The following is a 12922-nucleotide window of genomic DNA, read 5'->3' as shown; positions in this document are numbered from 1 at the left end:
AGATTTAGTGTGTAAGCAGTTGGAAAAAACTGTGGATATAAGCCTATGAAAGACCAAAGAGCTTTAGATTTAGAACAACAGTGTTTACATGGTATATCCAAAAATGTACTATTATGAAAGAAGTGTTTGCCATTTGATGCAAATGCTTCATTCTGACATGTTTATGGAATTTTGAATGCAGTGTTACATTTTGAAGGAGATGTGAGGCATTTTGCATTTTGTGTGTGCAGTTTTGGGAATTGTGTGTAGAGTTTTGAAAAAAGGAGACATAGTTTTGAAAACGTGTAAGCAGTTGGAAAAAACTGTAAGAAAGTCAATGACTAAACTCTAGAGAAAGAAGCAACAATCACAGACAGTTATCAAACACAAAAGGGACACGTTTGTCTTTGTGGACTTTACAAAGACCTAAATAAATAGCCTCTTGTCTTCTCCAAGTACTCAATCTGCTTGGTAGGTGACATCAGAGATATCCTAGTGCCCGGTGATTGGCAGGAGTTTATAGCCAATCATTAATCATAATTGCCATCTCATCGCCATGGCATCTGCCGTTCTGCCATTTGATTGGTCTTCCACTCCCAAACCACAGGACAGGAAGGGTGTTACTGTGAACGATGTGTGTGTGTGAAACAAGGGAACAAACACGATGTTCTGCTGTCTTGTCTATTGCCATCTGACTAGTTAATTACATTGACTCATCCACCACAGGTCCTCATCATCAGTCCTCCCTGGCAGGCTACAGCTCTCTGTCAGTCTGCCATCATTTTCAGATGGGTCCAAAACAACTACATCACCATCACCCCTAAAAGCAGCGGTTTACGAGCACAACCAAACATAGATTGCCTCCCAAATGGCGCCCTATTCCCTACAGTGCACTACTTTTGATCAGGGCTCTATGGCCCCTGTTCAAATGTAGTGCACTATAGTGAATAGTGTCTTATTTGGGACACTGACCTAATACATCAACCCAACATGATAAACATGTTATGTATCCACCTAATATGAGGTATAGCACTTAGACTCATATATCACCAATCAAGGGAGTCAGCGACCAGCTTACTGGAAATGTTATGAATGAAATTCAAATTGAAGGTCATCCAATTCCCATTGGAGAATATGTACTAGGAAAAAACATTCAGATGGATACAATTATTGCTGTACTCTTCCACTTCCCTGTCCTCCCTTTCTGTTTTTGGACAACTCTCAGTAATTGACCATAAATCCGGCTTTATATCTCCTGCCTCTTGCTGTATATCTCCTGCCTCTTGCTGTATATCTCCTGCCTCTTGCTGTATATCTCCTGCCTCTTGCTGTATATCTCCTGCCTCTTGCTGTATATCTCCTGCCTCTTGCTGTATATCTCCTGCCTCTTGCTGTATATTTTCTGCCTCTGCCTCCGGTTCTGTCTGCACTTCCTAGATTGTTAATGCATCATTGTATGGTCAACATTTATGTTTTGACTGCCTCAGTAAGTGTTCTATTTGAGAGACATTTAAATAAATGTATACATTGTAATTGCCACAATATGGCACTAATGCATACACTGCAGTCTCTTGTTATTCATTAATTATGCTTTCAAGTCTCTACAGGCAGGCGTTTAGTGGTGCAGACAGTGTAGTTGCAATAGCTATCCCTATCTATATTACCTTGTGAAATGCATTACTGGTGTTACTTGGATTCAAGATGTCCAAGATGTTCTATAATATAGAATCTATATAATCTTTGATGAAAGAACAACTTACTCTATGGTCTCAACAACACTGGGTACAAATACAAATCTAGCCATACTATTTCACATATAAAGACTACTTTGAAAGAGAAAATGTAACTGTACATCCATAAGAGAATTGTATAGGAGATGTTTTCGCCTGTGACAGTCTGACACCGAGGGTTTATATATGGGAGCTGGGAGGCGTCTGCCTGCCTTGCAGATGAAGCATTTACAGTGCAATGCATTCTGACGTTTCTCTCGCTCACACAGCTGTTGAGGTTGAGGAGGGAAGTTTACGCAGCTCTGCATGATATTACTTACAATTCAAAAGCGCGCGCCGAGAACACCATGTATCCCGATTTGGAACGACTTGGAGAGGGGGTGTCCATGCCTCTCATGTGGTGTCGGAGAAAACACTTCGCGTAATTTACCCACGAATACACGTAGAGGAAGGCAGCTCTTCTGGAGTGGAGTGCTTTGTTTTGAAACACAGTACAGGCGACAGTGGGTATTCTCCAGTTTACAGTTACGAGCAGCCATCGAAACTTCTGCTTCAAGAATCTGTTTTCAATAAGGATTGCTTCTGAACAGAAAACTTAATGAACCATACAAGGCTGTGGATATCAAAGTTGAAATGTTACTGTAGGAAAGAAAGTGGAGACCCTGTGGCTGTGCGCATTCTGGTTTCTCCCAAAGAAAGCAAGTAGCCTATATGGTTACATGCACGTTGTGCTTTGTGAGAAGAGGACTTCAACCAACCGAAGATGGTACGGCTTATTCTTTGTGCTTTAATATTAGTTTTGGCTGACTTTAATTAAAAAAATAACTGTAGGCCTATAGAACATTCGTTTATTCCCCACCGTTCAAATGCTGGAATGGCTCGTAGCTTTGTGTATTGGGATTCTGGTGGCCGTTATTTGGCAAGCTTCGAAATATTTTGGTACTCATGGCGAGCCAGACGCACTCCTCCAGGGGCTCGGAATTTCACGGCGGCAAACGAAGGAGAGGGTCTCGGAGAGGTGCGTCTCAGACCGGGGGGTCCCGGTGGACGGTGCTAATGCCCAAACACCGGACGGGGCTGGTGAGAATAAAGTCCCCGCTGTTGCGCTGATATGCAAACCCTCGGCGCTGGCCAACTATCTCCTCAAACACTGCAGGACTTTCAGCAATTTCACAGCGTGCACTGGATGGACTTGGCGGGCGAGTGCGTTTCTTCAGACCGTCTACGGCGCGTGCTGGCCGTACGAGAGCCCGGCGTATTTCGTGCGGGACTACCTGCAGTTGAGCGACGACGGTCTCGTGGCGCTGGACTGGGCAGTGTCGGTGGCCGGTGCGTCGTACCAGAAACGGAGGAGAACCTCGAGTAATTCCACGAGCCCCATCCTCCTCATCATACCCAACTCTTTTGGGAAAATCACTAGAAATGTGCTGAAGGTAGCCTAAAGAATGAATGATGAAATGTCATGCAATATATGCTCATAACCAGGCTTGTTAAAATAATAATATGCCATTTAGCAGACGCTTTTATCCAAAGCTACTTACAGTCATGTGTGCATATATTTTTACGTATGGGTGGTCCCGGGGATCGAACCCACTACCCTGGCGTTACAAGCGCCATGCTCTACCAATTGAGCTACAGAGGACCATCATGTGAAAACACCCTCAGCCATAATGTGCCCAGTGCCCACCTAGGCCCTATTAGTCTTATGGTCTTAATGGGGGCTACATTATGCTAATTGTCTTGCTCCTTTTTACCTCTGCTCTGACAACATAGCTGTTACTTAGAACATAGCTTACAATACTATGGATGTCTATTGGGGGCTGTTGTGGACATAGACATAAGATTTATATCAGCTCTAGACATCAGCTCTACACTGTAAAGGGGTTCATGTCAATTTGACAGTAGCTTACAGGCAGCTTGGTGGCAAGGAAAATTCTGTATTTCATATAACATTACACCTACTGTAATAATACGGTATCAAAGCAAGTACTGTATAATGACATGCAGTGAAATACCATAAAATTGACTGTATTATACTGTAAAAAAGTAAAATGCTACTGTAATCTGAATGAATGGATGGGATGAATGAAATTCATTAAGGGGAGGGGTTTGTATTTCACAGTATTTTACTGTAATTATAAGGGATTAGTGCAAGCAGGTTGGCTGCTAGGTAAAGTGTTTCCATATTACAGCATATAAATGAATATTTGGTATTTTATATCACTTGCACTTCTAGAGGCCTTAACAAAGGATTCCATACAGGCAGCAACTACAGCGCAAAACAGACCAAAAGGACATAACAAAATACTCAACCATTTAAGGTTTAAGACTTGCTGCCATTCCAATCTGTCCCCAATACAAATTGATGGGGCACTATAACCAGAAAGGAGTTAAATTGTTACAGCATTCTCACTCATGGGTGCAACAAATATAGCCTCTTACAAGGCATGCCTCAAAATATGCTAATGTTTCAGAAACAATACCGTGCACCCACTAGTGGTCAAAAGGTTTTTGGTGCTCCTAAGATACGGTACGGTACTGTATTCTATGGGGTGGAATTACAGTACTATTTGAAATACAGCAATTCTTTCCCCGCCCACAACATTTTCCCACAATGCACCATAATTTACAGTATACTGTAGCAAAACATTTCAGAGTATTTTACTGTTGATAATTCCCCAAATTACTGTATAATTCACAGTTTTCCTTACAGTGTAGTTATTATGACTTATTTGGTAACATAACAAAGCCTGTCTCATGGTCATACAATTCACTGCTATACCATTAATTGTTGAAGGTTCAATCTATGAAGTTTTTTGTTGCAATTACATAAACAGTGAAAGTATGTCTAATTCAGCATTGCAGTTGTGTAAAAAAAGGAGGTTGGACAAGATATGAGAAAGTACCAGTGCCAATGCGTATTCCCATTGAGCATGGGGGGCATCTTGGTTCAAGTCAGTCTTGGCAAGCTGAGGAGGAGAGCAAGAAAGTGAACAACAAGAGCACAGTGCCATGCGTTAAAACCAGGGCTTCAATACAATGATTGTGAAGGCTTTGCTCTGCCTTGGCGGGCTGTGAGTGAAAGGATCACATCACTGCAGCTGCACTCCCAATAGCCTAGTCCCATATCATTTTGTGCTGTCTTGCCAACTCATACCATTATCAGCAAGACAGCACAAACTGATTTGGGACAAGACTACACTCCAATGCCCGTTAGCCTTATAATGAGTCACTGTGCCCTGCGGTCCAGGCAATGTTGCCACATTCAATTGACACTTTCTACCCCAAACAAATCAAAAACACCTGCCCAATCCACTATAAAGTAGCCCAATCGAGTGTAAAACCGTCCAATCTGGCTTGCATTGTTCCGAGCCTGATTTATGTACTCCGTTACTTTTGTGAGCAACAATAAGTCACAACCTTGACTGCCAGCACCCCTACTAGCCTAGTCTGTCAACAATGGGAGCATTCATAGGCGCTGATTCACTATAAACAGCCTTTCAGCAATCAGCAGAAGAAAGGGAATTTAGACTAAGGTTTAAGTGAATGATTTTGTTTGTAGCCTAGTGAGATGAGGGAGGAAGAGATGGAAGGGGGAGAGGGGGAAATTGGAAGAATGAGAGATGCGAGAGGGAGATTTGGAGAAAGATCAGTTCTGTCAGATGTGACTTTACTATTTTCTGGGAGATGGAGAACTGAAGAAAAGGAATTTGGAGTAAAAGTTCAAGTGAATGATTTTTATGTCTGTGGTCTAGGGAGATGGGGGAAGAAAGAGAGAGGGGGATAGGTGGGAGATAGAGAGGGATATGGGAAGAAAAAGAGAGGGAGATAGGTGGGAGATAGAGAGGGATATGGGAAGAAAAAGAGAGGGGGATGGGTGGGAGATAGAGAGGGATATGGGAAGAAAAAGAGAGGGAGATAGGTGGGAGATAGAGAGGGATATGGGAAGAAAAAGAGAGGGGGATGGGTGGGAGATAGAGAGGGATATGGGAAGAAAAAGAGAGGGGGATAGGTGGGAGATAGAGAGGGATATGGGAAGAAAAAGAGAGGGGGATAGGTGGGAGATAGAGAGGGATATGGGAAGAAAAAGAGAGGGAGATAGGTGGGAGATAGAGAGGGATATGGGAAGAAAAAGAGAGGGGGATAGGTGGGAGATAGAGAGGGATATGGGAAGAAAAAGAGAGGGGGATAGGTGGGAGATAGAGAGGGATATGGGAAGAAAAAGAGAGGGGGATGGGTGGGAGATAGTGAGGGATACAGGAAGAAAGATAGAGGGGGATAGGTGGGAGATAGAGAGGGAAATGGGAAGAAAGATTGAACTAAAGGTGAATTCTGTCAGATCTGACTTTCCTTTTTCCTGGGAGACTGTGTGAGCATCACAGCGAGACAGAGGGTGATGGGATGAAAGGAAGAAAGAGAGAGCGAGAGGTAGAAAGAGAAAGAGAGAGTGAGTAAAGGCAAATTCTGTTAGATGCGTCATTTTTCTTTTGTCTTTCTGGGTCAGCTCCAATTGTGTGTGTTTGTGTGTGTGTTTGTGTGTGTGCATGAGTTAGGTAATGACAGCTTTTGTGGGTGGTGCTTAGGAGGTTCTGTCACTGAGGCATTGTGAGGTGACACCAATTAAGACTGCACCTTTCACAGCAGAGAAACGACCCACTGCACACAGCTGTGTGTGTGTGTGTGTGTGTGTGTGTGTGTGTGTGAAAGAGGGATTCTGAAAGAGAGAGAGAGAGAGAAAGAGAGAGAGAAGGAGAGGGAGAGAGAGAAAGCAGATAAGAAGAGACTGGGAGAGGAAGAGAGAGAGAGCGAGAGGATAACATGAGACAGTGAGAGGAGAGAGAGAGAGAGAGGATACGAAGAGACAGGGAGAGGTAGAGCGAGATAAGGAGAGATGTATTTTGAGAGAGAGAAATCAGTGTGTGTTTGGGCATCATTCTTTCTAGATGAGACATTGTCATCCTTTTTCATAATGAGATTGTCTTTGTTTTACCCCCTCCCACATTTTATGTTAGTTGGGTGTATACTGTAGCTTATAGGCCTACATTACATCACAGCAAACTCACACACCATAGAAGTGTCTAGAAACAGATGGTGAATGGCAGGTGTTACAGCTTGCGTCCCAAATGGCACCCTATTCAATATGTAGTGCACTATATAGGGAATAGGGTGCCATTTGGGATGCATCCATATTCTTGCTCGGTCTTCCTGGCCTGGCTATACAGTATGCAAAGTATGCAAAGTGTGTGGTGGATGATTTGTTATAGGACAGTTATAGGTTTTATGCCCTCTCCCTCCCTGACGGCCCTGAGTTGTAGCCAGCTAGTCTGCGATCTTTCAGAGTTCATTCTTACTAGAGCTTTGTTTCATTCCAAAAATGTTTTAACATTAACTTCCAAATGCAGATCTGAGACGACTGGGTTGGTATAAGCATTGAGCTTCAAATAGTTTTCACCATATTGCTTTCGCCTATCCAGTACTGTCAGATCTGTGAAGGAGATTAGAGAAGGACCGAGAGAAGGGAGGGAACAACATGGTGGAGTGAAATGGGTCCCATGACTCCTGTATGCTCTCTTTAAGGTCAGACATAGAGCCAAAGGTGAGCTCACGTCTGAGTGTGGATTTTACAGCCTGGTGTCCAGACACAGGACACCATACTGTCTACTACACATTTATTACACAATTAGTCAAGACAGTGAGTAAGACTGAACTATGGTAAATCGGAGCTAGACAAATGCCTAATTCATAAAACACACATTCTGTGCATTCTTCAAAATGAACCCTGTCTTCCAACATGGCAGAAGTCCAAGTTCTGTGTTAACTCACGCATTGTTGCACTGCTGTGTAAGTTGCTATAAGCATTTAATCAAAATAGTAATGCTGATGATGAACTTGACTGTGATACCCATCCAGTATGATGACTTTGCCTCTGCGTTTAAAAGTGATGATGTCATTTCTACTTCCTCTATTTCTACGGTTGGTCGAGTCAGAGACAAGTACATTTGGTCTTGTTCACAGAGCTGTGTTCAGGCTGAATGGTGGACCTTTAGTATTTGTGGGAGTTTGTGAGAGTTTGGCATCGTTCGTCTGAAGAATGTGGCAGTGTGTAAATGTGTGTGCAGACGCATGTGTAGGAGTGTGTGCAGGGGTGTGTACAGGAGTGTGTGTGGCAGGATGTACTGTAGGTGTTTGTGCGGGCGTGTGCATGCTTCTGAGTGACAGTGTGTAGGTGTGTGTCTGCGACTATACAGGCATGAGTTTGTGTGTGTGTGTGGGCGTGTGCATGATGCCCTGTTTCTCGGGTCTCTGTGACAAGAATTCCTCATTGGCTTGACACTGGCAGCACAGTCCAGAGGGAAAACAAATGGAGGACTGGAGCAAAGTTAACCTGCTTTATACCTTACCATCATGTTGGAAAACAGCTGTACTTCAATGACACACAGAGAGAGAGAGAGAGAGAGAGAGAGAGAGAGAGAGAGAGAGAGAGAGAGAGAGAGAGAGAGAGAGAGAGAGAGAGAGAGAGAGAGAGAGAGAGAGAGAGAGAGAGAGAGAGAGAGAGAGAGAGAGAGAGAGAGAGAGAGAGAGAGAGAGAGAGAGAAGTGTGCTCTTGCAGGTTTTTCAGCTCTTTAAATATTTAATGCAGTAATCTGTTACACCTCCTCTTGGTCTCTCTAGTCTCTAATCATTGTCTTCTTATAGCTCTGTGAAGCTGTACATTCATACTCTGTGTGTGTGTTTGAAATGGCACCCTATTCCCTTTAAAGTGCATTACTTTTGATAGGGAATAGGATGCCATTCCAGATGCAGCTTGTGTTGGTGTTGTTACAGTTCATAGTCAGTTGAAACATTCAATGTTGTATTAGATTTATGTAGGGCTTTTCCAAAGACCTCACATACTCTGACCTCACAGTTCATAGTCAGTTGAAACATCATGCATTAATGGATTAATGTATGCAAATATTGCTTTTACATTGACCTAACACTATGTGAGCTCACACTGACCGCTGTGTCGCCATCTGTCTGTCCCTCTGCTACCTCCAGCTTTGATGATGTAACAGTTCATACTGTAGTGAGGTGAAACATGTAATGATGGATTGGACTTTACTGCTATGTCAGTTCAATTCAATAAAGGTCTTTATTGTCATGAATTACATTATGTTCTGTTTCCTGTCCTTCAGCTCTGTGAGGTGGCGTTGTCCCACGGCTACCTCCCCGTGGTGTTTAACCGGCGCAGCCACAACGCCACCCCCCTCAGCACCGTCAGGCTGCAGCAGTTTGGCGACCCAGGGGACCTACGCGAGGCCGTGCGTTACGTCCGCTACCGGCAGCCCGTGAGCCGGCTGTACGCGGTGAGTGAGAGCACGGGGTCCGGCCTCCTCCTCTCCTACTTAGGAGAGTGTGGTTCATCCAGCTACGTGACGGCCGCCGCCTGCCTCTCGCCAGTGTTCCGCTGCCAGAGCTGGTTCGAGAACGGACCCATCTGGCCTCTACACTGGGCTCTGGTGACTTACCAGAGGATATGTCTCAGCAGGTAAGGGATGGAGGGAGGGGGGATGGAGAGGGGAGGAGAGGAAGGAAGTGGGGATGGTGGGAGAGGGGAGGAGAGGAAGGAAGTGGGGATGGTGGGAGAGGGGAAGAGAGGAAGCGAGGGGGATGAAGAGAGAGGGGAGGAGTGGAAGCGAGGGAGGATGGCGGGAGAGGGGAGGAGAGGAAGGAGAGGGGAGGGGAGGGAGGCGGAGGAAGGGAGGGAGAGGGGAAGAAGGGAGGAGGGAGGGATGGAGGGAGGGAGGGATGGAGGGAGGGAGGGAGGGAGGGAGGGAGGGGACAAACACACAGGGTAGGGAGAGGTTAGGGATGGAAAGGGAGGGATGGAGGGCGAGGGGAGGGTGGAGAGAGAGAGAGAGAAACCAGATTGAGAAGTGGAGAAGAAAGGGAATGATGTCACATACCCTGATATTATAGGATTTGATTAAAATACAATACCATAACCATGGCAACCGCTGCCCACTGTGGTATTGATCTAGCGGGGCATCGGGACCCTTGTGGTTTCACAATCAATGCTAACAAGGATGTTATAGAGCCATGCAGCTCTTCTAGATTGATTTACTGATTGTACTTGTTTGTGTGTGGGTGTTGTGTGTGTGTCTCTCTGTTTGTGTGTGTATGTGTGTGTGTGCTTGTCTGGGTATATCTAGGTACAGGACAGTGCTGGGTGAGACAGTGCACACCGACGCCCTTTTCTCCAGCTGTTCCCTGCGTGGCCTGGAGGAGGTGCTGTTCTGCCAGCCGCCTGGCCCTAAAGGTGCCCCGGCCCTAGCAGCGGGCACCAGCAGCAGCAGTGGGGGAGCCTGGGAGGCCTACTGGGAACGCAATGAACCCCTCCGGGACGTAGACGAAGTCGCCATCCCTGTTCTGAGTGTCTGTGCTCAGGATGACCCTATCAGAGGAGACCCCCAGTCCACCCTACCCCTGGAACTCTTTGAGAGCAACCCCCACTTCTTCCTGTTGCTGACCACCAGAGGGGGACACTGTGGCTTCAACACCAAGGAAGGGAGCGCTTTCTCTGAGGGAGGGACCTTTGGAGGGACCCCTGGGACTAGCTGGAGCCACCGGACCCTGCTGGAGTTCTTCAGGGCCACCACAGACTTCATTGCAGCTGAGGAGAGGGCTAAGCAGGCTGCCAGACGGAGGGGCATGGGGGGTAGTAGCCAGGGCAAAGCCTTCAGACATCGTAGTGTTAGTACCTGTAAGAGGCTGCCCGCATGCTCACATAATATACATGCTATCTACAACTGGCAGAGGTCTTATACACGATGAGCTGGGGTGATGATGTTGGATGTTATGGATGATAAGGGATTTATATTATGGATGATAAGGGATTGTATCTGCAGCACAAGAGAGCTTTGCATTTAACGGCTTAATACTGATCTGTGTGCAGCAGCCACCTGGGTAATTGATGAAACATGGTTTCATCGACACACACACACACATGCTCAGAATTTAAGGATGAACACTCCAAAACAGTGTGTGTGTGTGTGTGTGTGTGTGTGTGTGTGTGTGTGTGTGTGTGTGTGTGTGTGTGCCTATGCCCGATGACTGTCCAAAAATGCCCCTCTGGTCACTGGACTGCCAGTATTTCTCTGATGAGCCAATCAGATTCAAGGGGGAACTATGCGTCATGATATCGTGATATTTTGCTGAACTGGGTGGAACCGGTTGGGTTTGTGGGTTTTCCCACATGTCGTAATTCAAACTCTGACTGGTGTTCGTTGAATGTAGCTGCAATCTGCAACTTTGAATTGGCACTGTTAGTGACATGATGATTTTCCTGTAGTTTTCTAAACAATGTTAAACTTGTGTTAAATGATGTGAATGCTTGCTAAGGAACGATGTAATAAAATGAAAAGAGGAGGGAACATGTATAATGGAAGAATTTCATTTAGGTTACATATTGTTATCTTTTGTTCAGACATAATTACAGTAACATTGTGTAACATTGTATGAATTAAATAGTCTTCATTTACTGAATGTGGAACTTTATGTAAAGTACTGTATGTGTCATACTTTGAACTTTGTGACTATGTACAGCAGAGTTCTGTTTGTCTGAGGATTCATCAAACGCATGGAGAGTTTTCCATTTACACGTCTCCTAAAATAGCTCTATGCCCAGAGCGATGCCACTGTCTTTGTGTGTGTGTGTATGTGTGTGGTGTGTATTCGTGTGTGCATACGTGTGTGTGCGTGTGTGTGTGCCCATGTGCCCGTGTGCTTGTGTGTCTGTGTGATCTGATTAGACGTCTCTCCACAGTGTGTCCCTACAGATCCTCATCCACTCAGACAGCTGCTACTGCTGGACCACTGGACCAACGCTACAGTTAACATCTAGCCCTAACCCTTTACAAAATACACTACCTTTCCTTGGTGGCATTATTCCAGGATTACTAAAGGCGTATCTACATAACTAATGTAATTGTACCTTATTGTACCAGAGCCATATGTGTAGTCTACAATCGCTCCACTTTTGTAAACCTCTGCATCACAGTATGCAAACAGGCATTATGGTTGTAAAGTAACAATGTGCACCTACTGTTGTAGAAATATTTGACTGAAAAGTAGTCAACTTAAAGATATTTCTCAAGAGACCGGAGCTTGTGAATCCAAGAATTAGACTTTATTGCATAACAAAGCCGAGCTTGCTCCATGGAACCACTGTCTCTCTTTTGCTTAGAGATCTCTTATATAACACACAAACGCACAGTCATGTATACATAGCTTACAAAGCTACTCCCCTTAAGATCACTGATCAACTTCTTTAACTGCCACGCCACTATTATCTTTCAAAGTCCAACAACACATGTTGTTTACTCCAAAAGACCATGGGTGCTTTTCTATATGGCCTCTTCCCCTTATCTCATTATATTGGTGACGTGGCTCAGACACTTTTAAAATAAAATGCATACATTCATTAAAGCATGTTTACACATTGTATCGACTATATTCCTTATTTAAACATGCATCTGGACTTATAAAACGTCAATCATGTTTACTATATTTTATCTTAGACATTTCCAAACATTTTCCTTAATGATACATAAAATATTACCATACTACATTGTAATGACACTGTAACTACCATGTAAATACAAGTATTACATATAATCACAGTCCCCAGACAACTTCAGCACAGAACATAGCCACTGTTATTTGTTACAACAGTCTTTCTGGTTCTACAAATGACTGAGCCGATGCAGCCTGCCTAGAATGTTCATTCTTTTGTTGTTCATTTTCATTTAGTGAAATGTCAACTAGAGCAGACAGACATTTGGGCGACAGAAACAATAACCACCAGGCCTCTCAGTCTCTCGGCCCAATTAAGTTGTTAACATTGGATTGGCCTTCCAACCCCAACGTCTGCGTCTGTCCAATTTCATTTGCAATGATTGATATTTCATTAGCGTACATAGCTTATAATAACCTAGTCCGCTGATATGATCAAGATGTATTCATAGGTCAGTGAGAAAACCTGCTTTGAAATAGAGAGGATATTATAATGGAATTTGTTTGATGACTAAGTGAAGTCGGCTAGTGCTGCGTTGACATACTATAATATTTCACTAAGGTAAGGAGCGCCATCTTGTGGCTATTGGGTGCAAGTGACATTCCACAAGTTTTGAAAAGCCAAAGCCTCTGGTATAGATAGCATTAGTGTCTTCTCA

At 44.4% G+C, this 12922-nt stretch overlaps 1 protein-coding gene across 1 annotated transcript; it reads left to right on the top strand.

Moving 5' to 3' along the window:
* Nucleotides 1-1956: 1956 nt before the first annotated feature.
* LOC121566484 (protein ABHD15-like) lies at nt 1957-11846 on the top strand. Its single transcript, XM_041876514.2, has 3 exons — nt 1957-3142; nt 8885-9237; nt 9902-11846. Exons 1-3 carry the CDS (start codon nt 2576-2578, stop codon nt 10521-10523), a joined length of 1542 nt encoding a protein of 513 aa, XP_041732448.1. The 5' UTR covers nt 1957-2575; the 3' UTR covers nt 10524-11846.
* Nucleotides 11847-12922: the final 1076 nt, after the last annotated feature.

The sequence above is a fragment of the Coregonus clupeaformis genome, chromosome 5, assembly GCF_020615455.1.
Source record: "Coregonus clupeaformis isolate EN_2021a chromosome 5, ASM2061545v1, whole genome shotgun sequence".
Lineage (NCBI taxonomy): Eukaryota > Metazoa > Chordata > Actinopteri > Salmoniformes > Salmonidae > Coregonus > Coregonus clupeaformis.
Note: the sequence above shows the minus strand (reverse complement) of the source record. Positions and strands in the feature narration are given on the sequence as shown.

Excerpts from the sequence above, each read along its gene's own strand:
- LOC121566484 (XM_041876514.2), top strand. The coding sequence starts at position 2,576 with ATGCTGGAATGGCTCGTAGCTTTGTGTATTGGGATTCTGGTGGCCGTT. Across the intron at positions 3,143-8,884 it reads TCACTAGAAATGTGCTGAAG|CTCTGTGAGGTGGCGTTGTC; the intron begins GTAGCCTAAAGA and ends CCTGTCCTTCAG. Across the intron at positions 9,238-9,901 it reads CAGAGGATATGTCTCAGCAG|GTACAGGACAGTGCTGGGTG; the intron begins GTAAGGGATGGA and ends GGGTATATCTAG.